Here is an 11,751-nt window from a genome sequence, read left to right as displayed (position 1 = left end):
GGTGGGATGGGCTCTGGGGCACTGGCAGGGAGGAGACCCGGGGGCAGAGAAGCAGCTCCAGGCAGGGGCAGCTCCTGGCAGACCAGACACAGGCAGTGACAGAGAGGGAGCTGCTGCGAGACATGGCCAGGCAGGGGGGATCCTGGCACCTCCCGCCACCCCCTGACCTTCAGACAACTTCTCCGCAGCAAGCCTCTGCTCTCCTCTCCCACCCGCCCCACAGCCACAGGGTCCAGAGCCCGAGATGCCTTCTCAGCAGCTGCACCTCCAGTCCAGGAGAAGTGAGTGTGTCCTATAAGTGATGCACAACATAAAAGCAAGTGCCCTGCAGTGTCTCTGTCTGGAGACACTGTCACTGAGGAGAAGGCTTCACTGCACGCCTGTCTGACTCCCTCTCCTCGCTTCCTTTTTTCAGAGCACAGAGGCATTTCTCCTCGTTTCCCCACCCCTCTATTGAACTCTGCATCTAAGGAGTTGGGGAGGGGGTGCGGGTCAGCTTCTCTTCTGCCTCTGACTCTGGGAGTCCTGCCCCAGACGTGTCCTCATGGAAAGTAGGTGTCAAAGCAGTATTTTGCCTGATAAGGGAGGGTGTCTTTGAGTTTGTGGGGTTGGGAATGAGCTGGGTCATTCCTCATTCAGCTGTGGGAGGGGGATTTCTGTGAGGAATGGCATTGGGATTTCCTCAGAGAGGTCTCTCCCAGTTTGTCACTGCCTTTTCCTCCTTGGACAGGTCCCCCTGCCCAGACACAGCAAATATCCAACAGCAGCTCCATCACCCACTTCCTCCTCCTGGCATTTGCAGAAACACGGGAGCTGCAGCTCTTGACCTTCGGGCTCTTCCTGGGCATCTACCTGGCTGCCCTCCTGGGAAATGGCCTCATCATCACCGCCATCACCTGCGACCACCGCCTCCACACCCCCATGTACTTCTTCCTCCTCAACCTCTCTGTTCTGGACCTGGGCTCCATCTCTACCACTGTTCCCAAAGCCATGGCCAATTCCCTCTGGAACACCAGGGCCATCTCCTATGCAGGATGTGCTGTCCAGCTCTTTTTCTTTGTCTTTTTCATTTCAGCAGAGTTTTATCTTCTCACCGTCATGGCCTATGACCGCTACATTGCCATCTGCCAACCCCTGCACTACGGGACCCTCCTGGGCAGCAGAGCTTGTGTCCGCATGGCAGCAGCTGCCTGGGCCAGTGGGTTTCTCTATTCTCTCCTGCACACGGCCAATACATTCTCACTGCCCCTCTGCCAGGGCAATGCCCTGGCACAGTTCTTCTGTGAAATCCCCCACATCCTCAAGCTCTCCTGCTCTCATTCAGACTACCTCAGGGAAGCTGGGCTTCTGGTAGTTAGCATCTTACTAGGATTCATTTGTTTTGCTTTCATTCTTTTTTCGTACGTGAAAATCTTGCGGACTGTGCTGACGATGCCCTCTGAGCAGGGACGGCACAAAGCCTTTTCCACGTGCCTCCCTCACCTGACTGTGGTCTCCCTGTTTTTCACCACTGCCATTTTTTCCCACCTGAAGCCCCTCTCCATCTCCTCCCCTTCCCTGAACCTGTTGGTGTCCTTTCTGTACTCAGTGATACCTCCAGCAGTGAACCCCCTCATCTATAGCATGAGGAACCAGGAGCTCAAGGATGCCCTAAGGAAATGGATCACTGGTTTCTTCTCAGAAGCAGCAATGAACTGCCCATTTCCTTCTACATATCACTCGTAATGTAACTCATTACAGGCCCAGACTTTCTTGGCTAGGTTTTAACCTTTCGTTTCTTTGGGTTTTAGCTTTTCATGGTTGTATGAATGCTGTCAACAAAAAAACAGAGCCATCCTTCATCCTATTTCTATACCAGCATCTGCCTGTCTTCTGTGAGCCAGAGACCTTCAGTAAATATAGAGCTGCTCTCTCTCTGTGTGTTTAAACAAAATAAAGGACCCTGCACTGACTTGTTTGTCTGAGATCCTTTCTCCGAGAACTTCTCTATAGATGCAGGGGCCGTGTCTGTGTGCTGAGGTGAAGGGGGCAGGAGCCACCCGAGCTTGGTCTGCCTCCCAGCCTGACCAGCATGGCCCTGGGCACCACAGCCCCCGGCTCTGCAGAGCCGCACCACCAGCTCGGGGGCTGTGGGACGCCTGGGGAGGGGTGCAGGAACGGCTGGCCAGGCCAGCACGGATGAGCTCTCTCGGGAAGAGGCTCTGAGGGGAGATGGGCTGTGGCGGGAGAAGTGCAGGGCACCGTGTGTGTGCAGGGCAGCCATGGCAAGAGGAACCCTTACCTGCGGTGGGGCAGCTCGGGGCAGGCTGCCTGTCCGTGGGGCCAAAGGACCTTCCTGAGGGTGCCCTGGGCCAATTCTCTCATGCCATCCTGGGAAGGACGTTTGGCAGGGGGGGCTGCAAGCTGCCTGGGGTGGATATCTCCTCAGCATGAAGGCTGGCTGGACCAGTCTCAATGGGGCTGCTCTGCTGGTCTGTGCTGGGAGAGAGCAGGAGGTGTCCAGATTCAGGGAGGGTGTGGGCTGGCGGGGCTGGCAAGTGCCCCAGAGAGGAATACCTCAGGGAAGAGCTGAAGTGTGGGAGTGTGCAGGGTGGGGGCACATAGCAGTGTCCTGGCACAGCCGGGCTCCTGCGAGAGACATGATGGACCAGCAGAGCAGGGTCTGGTCTGTGCCTGTGCTCACTGGACACCCCGGAGAGGTTGCCCCAGGGCCATCATCACAGAATCACAGTATCACAGAATTTCCTAGATTGGAGAAGACCTGTAAGATCACATAGTCCAAACATTAACCTAACACAGACAAGCCCACCACTAAACCATGTCCCTCAGCACTATATCTACACGACCCTTAAACACCTGCAGGGATGGGGACTCCACCACTGCCCTGGGTAACGCATTCCAATGCCTGATGACCCTTTCAGTAAAGAAATTCTTCCTGATACCCAGTCAAAACTTCCCTTGGCTCAACTTGAACCATTTCTTCTTGTTCTAACACCCGTTACCTGACAGAACACGTCGACCCCCACCTCTCTGCCACCTCCTTTCAGATATGTTTAGAGAGCGATAAGGTCTCCAATCAGCCTCTTTTTCTCCAGGCTAAACCACCGCAGTTCCCTCAGCTGCTCCTCATAAGACATGTGCTCCAGACCCCTCACCCGTTTCGTTGCCCTTCTCTGGACACGCTCCAGCGCCTCAACGTCCTTCTTGTGGTGAGGGCCCCAAAACTGAACACAGTACTCAAGATGCGGCCTCCCCAGTGCCCAGTACAGGGGGAAAATCACCTCCCTGGTCCTACTGGCTACACTAGTCCTGATACACGCCACGATGCCGGTGGGCTTCTTGGCCACCTGGGCACACTGCTGGCTCATGTTCAGCTGCTATCAACCAACAACAGAGGTCCCTCTCTGTGAGCAGCTTTCCAGACACTCCTCCCCAAGCCTGTAGCATTGGCGGGGGTTGTTGTGGCCAAAGTGTGAGACGCAGCACTTGGCCTCATTGAAACTCCTACAGTCTGCCTTGGCCCATGGGTCCAGTCTGTCCGAATCCCTCTGCAGAGCCTCCCAACCCTCAGGCAGATCAACACTCCCACCCAGCTTGGTGTCACCCGCAAACTGACTGAGGGTGCGCTCCATCCCCTCATCCCGATCATTGATAAAGACGTTAAACAGGACTGGCCCCAGTACTGAGCCCTGGGGGACACCACTCCTGACCGCCCGCCAACTGCAATTAACTCCGTTCACCACCACTCTCTGCGCACGGCCTTCCAGACAGTTTTTTACCCAGCAAAGCGTGTGCCCATCCGAGCCATGAGCAGCCAGTTTCTCCAGGAGAATGCTGTGGGAAACAGTGTCAAAGGCTTTACTAAAGTCCAGATAGACAACATCCACAGCTTTTCCCTCATCCACTGAGCGCGTGACCACGTTGTAGAAGGAGATCAGGTTAGTCAAGCAGGACCTGCCTTTCACAAATGCCTTTGATAATGTGGCACTGAGTTCCACCTGTCTGTAACAGATTTTATCCCACAGTGAGGGACTGCAAAACTAGAAAGGGCGACTGCGAATGTGCCAAGAGAATTAGAAAAAGCCGTTAATGAAGAGGCAGACAGTATGACAGCCTTAGAGGAAGAAATCAAATTATTATCAAAAATGGTAATATAGAATGTCTTAACTCTAGAGCACCTTTTAGAAGTACAGGAAGTAGGTGTGTTCTTGAATAACAGCTGCTGGGGTTTTTATGTCAGTCATATATAGCGGCCTTCCAGTATCTGAAGGGGGACTACAGGAAAGCTGGGGAGGGACTTTTCACAAGGGTAAAGAGCACGTTAAAAAAATGTAGGGGTAGGACAAGGGGGGATGTTTTCAAACTGGAAGAGGGGAGATTTAGAATAGATATTTGGAAAAAAAAAATTCGCATGAGGGTGGTGAGCCCCTGGCCCGGGTTGCCCAGAGAAGCTGTGGCTGCCCCATCCCTGGAGGTGTTCATTGCCAGGTTGCATGGGGCTTGGAGCAATCTGATCTAGTGGGACATGTCCTTGCCCAGGGCAGTGGGGGTGGGACTTGGTGATCTTTAATTTCCTTTCATATCTAAACTATCCTATAAGTCTTAGATTCTACCATTCTACTCACACCACTCAAGCTGCACCGTCTATTTGATGCTGTGCACTTCCCATACTGCCTCTACAGGGGCAAACACTCACAGAAATTTTCCTGCTCCAACCAGATAAAGCATTTTCATCGTGTTGTCTGTAAACTCCAATTCCAGATTTACTGCCCTTCAGAGTTCTGTTGGTTCGGAGCATCCAGAGAGCCAGACCAAAAGCTGCGTGGTGGGTCATTATGGTCACCGCCATCACCCACAAACCTTCCACTTTAACTGCAGAGAGTGTCCCTCAGTTTACAGACCACAGAACAAAGTTGGGATGAGGCTGTTCCTTCAGACGGCTTCCCAAACAAAATGCTGTTTGAGTTGAGCCAAGGTTGTGTCAGGGACAATTCCTCGAGGCAGCCAACCAAATATTAAATGAACACAAGTTATTTGTGGATGGAATTCCGTGTGCAGGAGCAAGGACTGCCTTCAGTCTAACAGTACAGTTTCCTTATTCTTACCGTGCTTTGGGCCACACTGGCCACTGCAGCAAACAACACATGCTATCCCCTACCTCTCTCTCTAGGAAGGGGAAGAAGAGAGAGCAAGAGACTTGTGAACTTAACAGGAAGTCAACTACTTTAATGCAATATTAATAATAAAATAAAAAAGAAATAATGACATACATACTAAACTGGATCAAGCTCCCAGGATGATAATCACGTCAACAGCAGGCATGGGGAAAGTCCCAGGCTCAACTCTGGGACGGATGGGAACTGCATTCAGGAATGCACAGATAGGCATCACAGGCAAACAAACAACCAGAGTCCTCCCAGAACACCAGCCACTAAAGGAAAAGAGCTGACCCTTTGATCCCTCAGCTTTTATACTGAGCATGAGGCAGATGGGATGGATTACCCTGATGGTCAGTTTGGGGTCACCTGTCCTGGCCCCTCCTCCCGACAGGTGCGACTCCTCTATGCTCTTCTGCTTCTGACATTCCAATGGGGCAAAGAACCAAGTCAGCTGGCCTTGGGGGTTATACCAATAAGTATGAGAAAGAGAATTCTGCAGACCATTCTTTGGCATAAATTACAACTAATCAGGTTTTATCACTCTGAACAGTGTCACCACAATATGCTGTTAATTTCAGAGAGTTCAGTTAGTTTGAAGAGGCTCAGCTGCAAAGTAAAGTTGCTGCAAAGAAGAGGGGTTCTGTTTCACCTCAAACCAGCACAGGTGGGCTGTTCTTTTGGGAGGGTATAAGGAGAATAAAAGAGAAGCACTTGTGATTTCAGGGAATGAAAAGAGAAGCAAAGGATGCTGTTGGCTGTCTTTACTGATGGCTCCTGTTGTACCAAATGAAACCCCAGGACCACCAGAGCTTTTCCTGTGGAGCTGCTACCCAGCCGCACAGCCCCTGCCCTCTACCATTGACAGCGATGGAGTCACTGCAAAGGTGCAGTAGAAGTAATGAAACAGTTTGTGGTGCTGCAATGGATGGGCACATAGTTCTCAGTACAGACGGGCTGGAAGGCTCAGGGGTGGGGTTCCCTCTTGTGGCTCCATCTCTGGAGAGAGAGGAGCATTAGGAGGGCTTTGGAAGAAGCTGCACAGGTTATGGGGAACTCATTGGCAAAAGCTCAGAAAAACACGGCTTTGTGTTTGAAGAATTAGTGAAGACAGAGAGTCATGAGTAAAGCTTGGGCCAGCACAGGGTGGGAGTGAGGTGGGGAAGCAGGGGTGGTGGCTGAAATCTGCAGAGAAACAGGAACAGGCAGAGGAAAGTGTAGGACAGCCTGTGGTCAGGATGCCCCCCCTCCCCCAACAGAACTGAAATCCTTGTCCTTTCCACTATGGCTGCGGACTCTTCCACTGGAGCCCCTGAGAGCACTCCAGTTCCTCACAGACACACTGCTTCGCTGCCTCCTCCCCCACCCTCCAGACAGCCCGAGAGGTTTCCTACACACACCCCCTCATCTCACTGCTCCCAGGAAGAGCCCTGAGCATCCCTTGAAGGAAGAAGTCCCCATTGCCAAGGTGTGGGAGTCAGCGCTTGAATATCCTGCTTGATGAGACACGGCAAGGGCTTTCACAGACACTTTCACATTTCATTTCCAACTGGAAGCAGTGCCTCTGGCTTTCTGCTTCAGGGACAGTCAGGGATGGCCCTCAGTGGGGACCGCTGACGCCCTCAGAACCTTGGAGGCTGACTTGCACTGCTCTAGAGACCACTTCAATCCACCCTCAGTACCTGCAGTTCAGGAACTGGGCACCAGAGGGCTCATTAACATGCAAAATGCCATAACGAGCAATGGCTCTGGGCATAATTTTCTTATTATACAATTCTGCTGTGGTTAATTAGAGAAATTTCAGAAGTGAAAAGGTTTCAATAGTAAATAACAAGAAGAAAGGATTTATTTTTCTTACTTTTTTTTTATTTGTCTGCTTCATTTCTCTGTCTATTGATATCAGCAATTTCCAAATGACACTGAAACTGGACCTCTCCAAACAGAGTCTGACTGTGTAGGGCAGTCAAGACCCTGTATGTCAGACACTCTGTGGGCAGCCTTTGTCCTCACCTCCAACCCCGCCTTTGTCTCATCAGCCACCTGGGACTTACAGCACCTTTCCTCAAATCTCAGCTTTCTCTGCTACACTCTGGAGTTGCAGGTTTCAGCCCTTTGGAAACAGTTTCCACCTGTTTCACTTGGGGAATGAACTGCACCCAGACACAGAATTTTCTTTGTAGCCCAAAAACGAGCCCAAAGGAAGGCATGGTTGAATAGAAAAATACAATATACAAAATGCAAAATACACTCCTCTGTTGTACATTAAGTCCACCTTACCTCCGCTGAAGTCCACTCTCCACAGTGGATAGCCTTAGACCAAAGGAAAACACATTTTTGTGCCAAACTGGGATCCCACGAACACCAAAGCACTCCCTGCCCTGGACTCGGTTCACATGGGCTCACAGCGAGTCACACGCTAAGGTCACGAGCTCTCTCCATTCACAGAGGGAAGCAAAGAGAGAAAGTGAACGGCGTGCTCTTTTGAAGGGGTCTGGGTTACGGGAACATCTCCAAGCAGACTCTGCAACATCCGCACCCACTCCTTGCCCATCCTCCTCCAGCGCTGGACAGCTTGGGTGCAATTGCCCAGGCTTCCTTTTCTCCCGGAGGGAGAGAAATCAGTTGTCTCCACTCAGATGCTTTGCCCTACCCTGCCTGTCCACCAGCCGCAGCTCCACAACTGCTCCCATCAGCCCGGGGTCACACTTCCCAGTCCCACATCGTGTGTTCACCTATGCCTGGGAATCTGGGAGGCAGTGGGAACCTCTGTGTGGGCATCAGCCCCTGAATGATGAAGTGAGGCAGAAGTTGAAACATGCAGAAAAGACCTCAGTGTAATAAGTGTGTCAGAAGTCTTCATTTTCAGAACTTTTCCCCTTCTATTGGGCACAAGGAAGAGCGCTTTTCAATCCAGAATATTTGGTGCAGTGGAACTCAATGATACCATCAGCTTAGCTCCAAAAACGTTGAGAACTTAAGGAGAGGAGACTCATTAAAATACCAAATCATTGAACATGTTCTTGGAAGGAACTTTGGAGGAACAGCCCATCCTTCAGGCACTGCACTTGGGAGGTGCCCTTTTATTGAAGAGCTGTTATCTGTCAGGCCACACCTGACACACTGTTGTGCAAGGGTCAGACACAGTAGGATCAAGCCTTAAGACAAACAGTGTAAACTCAGAAAATTATCTATAAGCGGGATTATCACGAGAGAAAAAAGCAGACTCACAGCTTAAGATAAGGCTTGGGCAATGTGCATGGAAGGGGCAGCAGGTCATTGTCAGTGAAACAGCGTCCATTGGGCCAGTTTCCGTACGGCATCCTTGAGCTCCTGGTTCCTCATGCTGTAGATGAGGGGGTTCACTGCTGGAGGCACCACTGAGTACAACACTGCCACCACCAGGTCCAGAGATGGGGAGGAGATGGAGGGGGGCTTCAGGTGGGCAAACGTTCCAGTGCTGATAAAGAGGGAGACCACGGCCAGGTGAGGGAGGCACGTGGAAAAGGCTTTGTGCCGTCCCTGCTCAGAGGGGATCCTCAACACAGCCCTCAGGATCTGCACATAGGAGAGTACAATGAAAACAAAACACCCAAACACTAAACAGACACCAAACACAATAAGCCCAACTTCCCTGAGGTAGGAGTCTGAGCAGGAGAGCTTGAGGATGTGGGGGATTTCACAGAAGAACTGGTCCATGGCATTGCCCTGGCAGAGGGGGAGTGAAAATGTATTGGCCGTGTGCAGGAGAGAATTGAGGAACCCACTGGCCCAGGCAGCTGCTGCCATGCGGACACAAGCTCTGCTGCCCAGGAGGGTCCCGTAGTGCAGGGGATGGCAGATGGCAATGTAGCGGTCATAGGCCATGATGGTGAGGAGAGAACACTCTGTTGACATAAAAAAGAGTACAAAAAAGAGCTGGACAGCACAGCCAGAGTAAGAGATATCCTGGGTGTTCCAGAGGGAATTGGCCATGGCTTTGGGGAGAGTGGTGGAGATGGAGCCCAGGTCTATGAGGGAGAGGTTGAGGAGGAAGAAGTACATGGGGGTGTGGAGGTGGTGGTCGCAGGCGATGGTGGTGATGATGAGGCCGTTTCCCAGGAGGGCAGCCAGGTAGATGCCCAGGAAGAGCCCGAAGGTCAAGAGCTGCAGCTCCCGTGTTTCTGCCAAAGCCAGGAGGAGGAAGTGGGTGATGGAGCTGCTGTTGGACATTTGCTGCCTCTGGGCAGGGGGACCTGTCCAAGGAGGAAAAGGCAGTCATAAACTGGGAGAGACTTCTCTGAGGAAATCCCAATGCCATTCCTCACAGAAATCCCCCTCCCACAGCTGAATGAGGAATGACCCAGCTCATTCCCAACCCCACAAACTCAGTGACACTCTCCCTTATCGGTAAAATACTACTTCGTCCCCTACTTTCCATGAGGACACCTCTGGGGCAGGACTCCCAGAGTCAGAGGCAGAAGAGAAGCTGACCCGCAACCCCTCCCAAACTCCTGAGATGGAGAGTTCAACAGAGGGGTGGGGAAACGAGGAGAAATGCGCCTGTGCTCTGAAAAAAGGAATTTAGGAGAGGGAGTCAGACAGGCGTGCAGTGAATCCTTCTCTTCAGTGACAGTGTCTCCAGACAGAGACACTGCAGGGCACTTGTTTTTGTGTTGTGCATCATTTGTAGGACAAAAACACTTCTCCTGGACTGGAGGTGCAGCTGCCGAGAAGGCATCTCGGGCCATGGACCCTGTGGCTGTGGGGTGGGCGGGAGAGGAGAGCAGAGGCTTGCTGCCGAGAAGTTGTCTGAAGTTCAGGGGGTGGGAGGGGGTGCCGGGATCCCCCCTGCCCGGGCATGTCTGGCAGCAGCTCCCTCTCTGTCCCTGCCTGTGTCTGGGCTGCCAGGAGCTGCCCCTGCCTGGAGCTGCTTCTCTGCCCCCGGGTCTCCTCCCTGCCAGTGCCCCAGAGCCCATCCCACCTGCTGTGTGTTCAGCTCTGCCCTGCAGACCCCTCCTGGCAGCACAGCGCTGCCCGGGGGCATCTCTGGGTGTGCGGGGGCTCAGGAGGGGTTCAGGGAAGTGCTATCGAGAACGGGGGTCTCTGTGCCTTCTCCATAAAGGAGAAATCCATTCCCACCTCCCACTGCCCACCCAGCAGCTGAGAGGAGAAATCCCACAGCACAGACTTGTTCCCTTTCAGGGGAAAGGTGCCTCGATGTCCTTCTTCAAAACGGGCCCTCTGCAAATGTCCTGGGGTGATGGGGATCTGGAGCAGCCCTGACCCACACAGGTCCATCTCAGCAACAGAAGGCATCTGCCTTGCTGGCAGTCACTCCTTCCACCCACTGCTTCTCCCCACAGAAGCTCCGTGGGAACTCCCCAGGCAGGCGCAGAGCTGACCCTGGCAAAGTCCCTGCCCCGGCACACAGCCCCGGGGTGCAGTCCTCCTGACAGAGCCCAGCAGCTCTCAGATGGACCAGCTTGAGGAGATCCCTCCAGGAACTGGAGCTGCATTGCCCGGCACCCTGAGACTTACCACACAGAGGCTGGTGAAGATTTCTGCCCCAGTGAGCTCTCAGCACCCCCCACTCCCAACTGCCTTTAAGCTCACTCTGCCTCACAGGTCTCCCCTCTCTGCCTGCAGGCAGTGTCCCCAGCCCTGCTCCTGGGCAGAGCTGTCTCTCTGCAGCACTGCCTGCTTGTCAGGAGCTCCCTCCGGCCCAGCAGCCCGGCCAAGCTCAGCAGCAGAGGACCAGCCCACGGTGGCACTCTCTCTGTCCCCTCTGGGCTCCCTGGAGGTGTCCCTGGGGCTCCAGGGGAACCGCCTGTGAAAAAAAATGATGCAATTTCTGATGTTCCCTCCCTCAGCTGTGCAGAGACACCTACTTCCAGCAGTGGTATTTCTCCCAGCAGAAGAAGAGCTGGCCATGAGTACCCCCTCTTCTTGTCCCATCAGTAGCACACACAGGGTGTTGGACTGTTAGTACCAGGATTCCTTATGGCAAATCACTGCTTGCCTTGTGCCACAGCTGGGGGGCTTCAGCCCAAAGGTGCAGCAATGATCTCAGCCAGGGGCACAGACAGGACGAGCTGGAGCCGTTCCTGTAGCAGACAGATCTGTGACATGGTGGCAGAGCTCAGTCCAGCTGGTCTTCAAGGACAGCCTCCTCCAAGCTCTGCTATAGTCCACATCGCAATTCAATCTAACCCTGAAAGGCAATTCAAGGGCACCAGAATGAGTGCTTACTCCTTCAGGAAGTGTTCAAGGAGAAACAAAGCCACTGTGTGGCCACTGCTGAGTTTCAGAGAGCAGGTGGAGCTATATCTGAGATTCTCTACATCCTCTTTGCCTCATTCTGCCCCAGCAAGATCTCCCAGAGCTCTGAGACTCAGGGCAGGAATCTGGAGGAACGCCACCAGCAGTGGATTGTTCCCAAGTCACCTTAACTAAGACAATCCTTACCAGTCTATGGGACAGGAGGGGTGGCAGCTGAGGGAGATGACAGGGTAAGCCAATGTCCCAGCATGTCCAATGACACTCCGTAATCATTGAAAGGCCATGGAGGTTGAGGGAGGGAACTCCCTGATGACTGGCAGCATCCAAATATTGCATG

The 11,751-nt window shown here is 53.0% G+C and overlaps 2 protein-coding genes across 2 annotated transcripts in view; one reads left to right on the top strand and one right to left on the bottom strand.

Annotated features, from left to right (window-relative positions):
- Positions 1-544: 544 nt before the first annotated feature.
- Positions 545-11,751, top strand: part of LOC309685849 (olfactory receptor 14J1-like) — a gene marked incomplete at both ends in the record, with an annotated part of 29,264 nt that continues 18,057 nt past the window's right edge. Inside the window, 2 exons of the mRNA XM_082501552.1 lie at positions 545-551; positions 731-1,198. Coding sequence (XP_082357678.1) covers positions 545-551; positions 731-1,198 — 475 coding nt within the window. The remainder of the gene's footprint in view (positions 552-730; positions 1,199-11,751) is intronic.
- On the bottom strand, positions 8,436-9,365 carry LOC309685872 (olfactory receptor 14A16-like; the record flags this gene model as incomplete). Its single annotated transcript, XM_082501568.1, has 1 exon — positions 8,436-9,365. The coding sequence occupies one exon, from the start codon at positions 9,363-9,365 to the stop codon at positions 8,436-8,438; it is 930 nt and encodes a 309-aa protein (XP_082357694.1).

This window comes from Vanellus vanellus, assembly GCF_965231255.1.
Source record: "Vanellus vanellus genome assembly, contig: HAP1_SCAFFOLD_89, whole genome shotgun sequence".
Classification (NCBI taxonomy): Eukaryota; Metazoa; Chordata; class Aves; order Charadriiformes; family Charadriidae; genus Vanellus; species Vanellus vanellus.
The sequence above is the reverse complement of the archived record's forward strand: the minus strand, read 5'-3'. Positions and strand labels throughout refer to the sequence as shown.